Source organism: Pantherophis guttatus, chromosome 6 (assembly GCF_059756535.1).
Source record: "Pantherophis guttatus breed Tessera chromosome 6, ASM5975653v1, whole genome shotgun sequence".
Lineage (NCBI taxonomy): Eukaryota > Metazoa > Chordata > Lepidosauria > Squamata > Colubridae > Pantherophis > Pantherophis guttatus.
In genome coordinates this window covers 51193434-51199433 of record NC_142068.1, presented here as the reverse complement: position 1 = coordinate 51199433, position 6000 = coordinate 51193434, and the positions used below count along the sequence as shown (strand labels likewise).

The 6000-nt window shown below is 34.1% G+C and overlaps 1 protein-coding gene across 13 annotated transcripts in view; it reads right to left on the bottom strand.

Moving 5' to 3' along the window:
* Positions 1–1536: 1536 nt before the first annotated feature.
* ADD3 (adducin 3) overlaps positions 1537–6000 on the bottom strand; it is a 94722-nt gene continuing 90258 nt past the window's right edge. For 7 of the 13 annotated variants that reach the window (XM_034440064.3, XM_087872872.1, XM_087872870.1 and 4 more), the window contains 2 exons: positions 4853–4948; positions 1537–4126 (listed from right to left, as the gene is read on the bottom strand). In XM_034440064.3, coding sequence (XP_034295955.1) covers positions 3831–4126; positions 4853–4948 — 392 coding nt within the window. In that variant the 3' untranslated portion in view covers positions 1537–3830. The remainder of the gene's footprint in view (positions 4127–4852; positions 4949–6000) is intronic. The other 6 variants (XM_087872875.1, XM_087872879.1, XM_034440067.2 and 3 more) reach the window with 1 other exon arrangement.

Genomic DNA, 6000 nt, shown 5'->3' with positions numbered 1-6000 from the left:
AAACAAGCTTTTTAGCTTGAATCCTATTCCAAGTATCATAATCTAAAAAGATCCTATGCCCGTGATGGCGAACCTATGGCAAGTGTGCCACAGGTGGCATGTGGAGCCATATTGATGGGCACACGAATGTTGCCCTAGCTCAACTGCAGCGCGCATGCCACCTGATTTTCGGGCCTTCTGGGCCCACCGGAAGTCGGCAAATGGGCTGTTTCCTGCCTCCGGAGGGCCTCTGGGGGGGGGGGGGGGGAAGGCCGTTTTCACCTTCTCCAGGCTCCAAGAAAGCCTCTGGAGTCTGGGAAGGGTGAAAAATGGGCCTACAGGGCCCATTGTGCCATTGCCTACCAAAAGCGAGGAGAGCGCGGTGGGGCGGGGCGCATTGAATTATGGGTGTGGGCACATGCGCATGTGACCCCCCCTGCTCCCCCTGCTTTTGGCACGCGACGGCAAAAAGGTTAGCCATCACTGTCCTATGCTCTGCACATTATAGTAAAACAACAGATAATGCTTTGTCACACTCCAAATGTTCATGAACTATACCTCCCAAAATGGAGGCTTGTTTAGCATGTTAACTATATCAGTTCTATCATCTTATAAGAGGCTAATATTCTATTCAGGTACCTAGTTAGTAAAGTTAGTAAAACCAGCTTAATAATCTTTTTAAAAATCAAGCAAAATATCTCTATGTGTGTAGGAAGAGAGAGAACTCCTCTGAGAAGAACATTCCATTTCTGGGTTCCTAACTGAGCCGACAAACAGAGACATCCAAAAAAAGCCAGCTGTTCTCTTTCATCTATTTGTAGTGCAGTTGGAATGATGCCCACAGAACTTCCCTCAACATACTTTCTTTGAAAGCAGCTTGCTAATTGTCTTTCAAGGGATTAATTCCATATAAATCAAAATTACAAACAGGAACCACTGCCACCCTATGGTCATGGTCTGCATAGCACTGAACTGTACAACGGCATCTGTGTGATAATAACATCACAACAATTACTACACTGATAGGATACTCTGTAATGTACATGAAAGCAGATGTGGCAGGGATTGCACTAAAAGCACACAAAGTATTTTTCCTTTTTTCTGGCTTTAACAAACACAAAAATCCTGTTATAACTAAAATTCAAAATGTGTAATCTGATAGATTATATAATTTTATTCTAAAGAAGTTATAATTTATTAATAAATATTTATAGACATAGTAAATTATTTGGAATGTTTCTAACTACTTATAAGTGTAGCATTTCTCTATTATTCATTAAAGCAGCCTAATCTTTTTGGGTTTCCATAAAGAAACTTTAAAGAATGCACTCATTAACATTAATAGCAGATTTTTTTCAGGCTCACATAGAAACCTGAAAAAATAGGTTGTTTTAATGAAATTTGGAAAACTACTGCAATATCTGAAGCAATTCTTCTGAATAATTTTCTAAATTTCCACTTAAAAATAAGCTGATTACAATTATATATTTTAAGAGGTGCACGTTATATACTCCTCTATTGAAGAATGCCATGAAAAAGATATAATTCACACTCATCTACTTAAAATACTGTTTATTTGTGATTTAACATTAATTAGCATTACATCTATAAGCAATTTCCAACAACATTTATATATCTTTTTCCACAGGACACAGTTGGCTGGCTCATTCATATGCCAAAGCAAGTAAATAGAGGCATTAGCGAAAAAAGGTGCAAATAGTTCACGGTTGCATTTTTAAAAAATATTTATGCACATTGCATTCATTTAGATATAGATTTTAAAGTTATGAAAAGCATAGTTCACAGATTACTGTTTCTACATATGTTGTAACACAACACAAAAAATGTAGAACATAAAAAATTAAGCAACTTAGATAGTCCCACTATTTTTTAAGAGAACACACCGATTCCAGTATTTTGAGATATTTAAAGTATCATTTCCAGATTCACTTCTGCGCTGCATTGCCACACTTACACAGTCAAAGCTCACCAGCCCTGTAACATGCTATACTCAGTTTTTGCATGCCAAATCACATCCCGGCCATATTCAACCATCTATATATGATATTATATTTCAACCAGCAATCTGGAAGTAACATTCACATTTAAGATGTACTTCCTCTTGTGCCTATGGTTGTAAAAAGGCCATAGTTCGTTTTCATGTTTAGTGTGTATTTACAGATTTGTTTTCTTTTTCTGTTTAACTCAAAACAAAATAAAACTACCAGCAAGAAGAACAAATGGCAGGATCAGCACTTATAAATCAGCACTAATTTGCTCTTAAGATTCATTGAGAAGGCAAAATGTAGATTAAAATGATCCTATTAACCTCTATTGTAATTTTAAAATATAAAACAGATGTTCCATCAATTTAATAAAAATACCCCAATTCCATGACATATATTTTATGAAAAATAATCCACAAACTACTCCTCATTTTTTCTCCATGCCCTTATTCTTTCCATCTCACTTTCCCTTTTCCAGTTTTGTCTTTTATTTGGTTATGGTCTTTTCCAGATGATCAGTTTATAGTGCAACATAAATGCAGCTGCATCCAAGTCATTTCATGGGATCCACATATCCTTGCATTCAAATGGCAATACAGCCTCATTCCAGTAACATAAACTCCTCCCAGTTACTGGGCTTACTTAAGCTTTTCAGAAGGCTATCCAAAACGTGACTACAGGAGTGTCAGAAGTACTACAGTATACTAATAGTGACATTTTGCTGGCTAGTGAGATAACTTTTCATCCCCTGGTTTTGTCATTCTGTAGCCTTGCCACCTGTATTCTATCTCATACCTTGAGATTTCAACAGAAATTTCTGCAGAAATAATTCAGAAAGGCTAAATGAAACTAGGACACACTTTGAACTGATCTTCTGGAAGATCATAGGTTATCAAGATTATTTTTCTTCATTCAATAATATTATGAGAAAAAAATATAATAAGATTTAGAATTGAATCCAGTAAATTTTTACGCTCTTTATATCTGATGTCAGAAGTTCTGGATTCATGAATTATATTTAAGTATACTCTACACCAAGCATCCTTGAATACATTCTACTGTTAAATGCTTGGTTTACATGCCTATAATACTTTATATTGAATGGTATACAAAATTTTCAACATATAAAATTCTTTTTCTGTTTTGCCATATTTAAACGAAGTTATCAATGTTAAGTGTATAAAATCCCCTTTATTGAAAAATAAGGGCTTTCTCCCTGCCCCCAACTGATAGAATAAAAAAAGTTTTCAAAAATTCTATCTTACTAAAATGAATATTTGGCAAAAGTTATTATTGATGAATGCAACCTTCACAGAGTCTGTAAAATTCCAAATGCAATTCCTTTTACAGTTTCCCCTTCTAAAATTATGTGCCACTATATAATTAAATGACCAAGGTTTGTGAGGGTGTGGTTAGAGTGACATCACCCTTTGAGGCAGGGACAAAATCAAGATCATCCAAAAAAACATCACCCAATTACATAATGTGGCAGTAGGTTAAAAACAAACACTATCTGATCATTCAATAGTGAAATTGCTGAAGACATTTTAATCAACAAAAATTTTCATGTGTAACTTGCTAGATAAGGATATCCGAAATTACTGTGGTATTATTATGGACCAACTGCTAGTGTTAGTTTGTGGTGGAACTACTAAATACTTAAAATTCTCATAATAATTTTATTTGTACTAATTAAGAGATGAATTCTTCATTTAATTAATTAAAACCCAGTTTCTATGTAATTGTTTCCAGTTCTGTACTTAGGTTAAGGCCCAGTTTCTTGCATAACCCTACTTGACCATTTTAACAACTGATTAGATGTATGACTAAAGTGTCAGTGAAACCTCAGGCCTCCACCTTTTCCTTCTTTTTGTTTTTTTTCAGGAAGGATGGAGTACGGAATTTCTTCTTTTTCTTTGATGGTGATTTGGAAGGAGAACCTTCAGGAGAAAGGGTCTCTTCAATCTTCTCAGAAGTCTTAATTGTAATCTCTATATTCTCTACAGTACTAGTGGTTAACTGGCTGACTCTCTGGGCAAGATCTTCTTCCACATCGTGTACATCTTCTTTGCCATTCATGACAACAACTGGCAGCTCCAAAGAGGTGAAGTTAGAATCCTGTAGGTAATTGTCATTATTTTCTGGAAGGGGGAAAAAAGTGTTATTTTATTCTTTCTTGTATTGATGGTTATATAGAATAGATGGTTGTGTAACATTCTAAACAGGGTTAAATACAATTTGGATTGGGAATTTTAGAAAATTAGGACTTTGTAAAATTTGATAATCTGGGCTTCAGTTCCTTTTTTATCCCATGTTACTTTTTGTGTTGTGTTGTGTTACTTTCCCCCCCTTAAAGCTTCACTTTAAAGTGACATTTAAGTAATATTAATATTCCTTGGGTATCTGGAATCAGGTTTTTAACCAAGTTCCAGACACAATTGGACATACAGAATATACCTCTAATTGGAAGGTACACCCTGCTAAGCATCATCATTACCTGTTTGTTATGTTAGACTGGCATTAGTAGACTAAATTGTACTACATAATGCAGGGAACAAAGCATTTAAAAAACAAACAAACACAGAAACTGTAATTAAGGGTACGACATAAATTAACACAATGGCTGAAATTTGTCTTTTTAGGTGGCCTATTCTGAAAGATGAATGAGATTAGGCCAAAATGACATAATAATTTATATAGATATTGTATCAGGCTTCACATATTAAGAGTTTGACTATATTTTCTATGATCAATCTTTGGATTAAAAAAATAGACTGTAAGGAAGGATTTACACAATATTGTGCAATGGCAAATAGCATTTACACCTTCCGGAGTTGTAATATTGCACATGACATTACATTATATACCTTCTAATTTGTCAGGGACATTTTGTGGGGACTGAGTTTGAGAGTTAATTTGGGAAACAGAGGACCCATCATCTGAGAATAATTCCTGATCAGCATCTGTAGGACAAGAGCCTGAGTTAGTAAAAGCCATGCCAAAATAAGCACAACACACAAAAAAGGTCAGTACATATTAGTACATACAAAAAGGCAAACAGTTTAGCCATATTGACCTGATCATGCAAATGTTATAACGCTAAATTAGATTATAAACTCATATTATTACCAAGCTATGGTTATTAAATATAGAGTATATCAAAGATGAATCCAAATAGTTAGAAGAAAGTATTCTATGAGAACATAGCGTCTTAAGTAACAATACTGTGATTAAAGTAGTCAAAACAATATATGCAGTGTTAGTATTGAAAATGCTAGTGAGAGACAACAGTAAATTAGTAATGCCCATATTATTAAAGAGCCTTATCAGATGCTTTGAATGAAAATGGGTGAACAAAATGCTAAAATACAGGGGTTTTTACCTTTGAATCTTTACGCTTTCAAAAATAAGAAATTGGTAGGTTAGAAGATTGCTTGCTATAACTGCAGGCAACAGAACATACAGCTATTAGACCATTTTGCTCAGGAATGATGTCTTTTAAAGACTAACATACTGGTTCAAAAATATCTAATTATTATTTTGCTTTTTTGTACTTAATTGTACTTATGTGCTTTTATATTAGTAATATAAAAAGCAATACAAGTGTATGAGTACTTTATTTATCCAGTCTTATACATACTTATACATGTATTATCCTGTGTAAATTAATACATTATGTTTATTCCAGAGTTTTCAGAAAGAGAAAATAGTTTTAAATTTATCCTAAGATTACTAGAAAGGTATTCCAAAAATGTGGGAATGAAAAATAGACAATTAAAAAGGGAAGGCTGGATTAAAGGTAATGTTGATTTAATCAAGCTAAATAGAGGAAATAGTAGTAGGCTTCCTTAGTTGGAAAACAACTAAATGCAAGCATCATCATAATTTAATGAAGATAGAAATGAAATGAAGGGGAAGTTAGCTGCCAAGAGTTGAGAGAAAATAAACTGTAGGGTAGCCATCTCACCTAGAAATATTTTACAGTAGGAACAAGGTAAAAGTTTAAAAAAACATG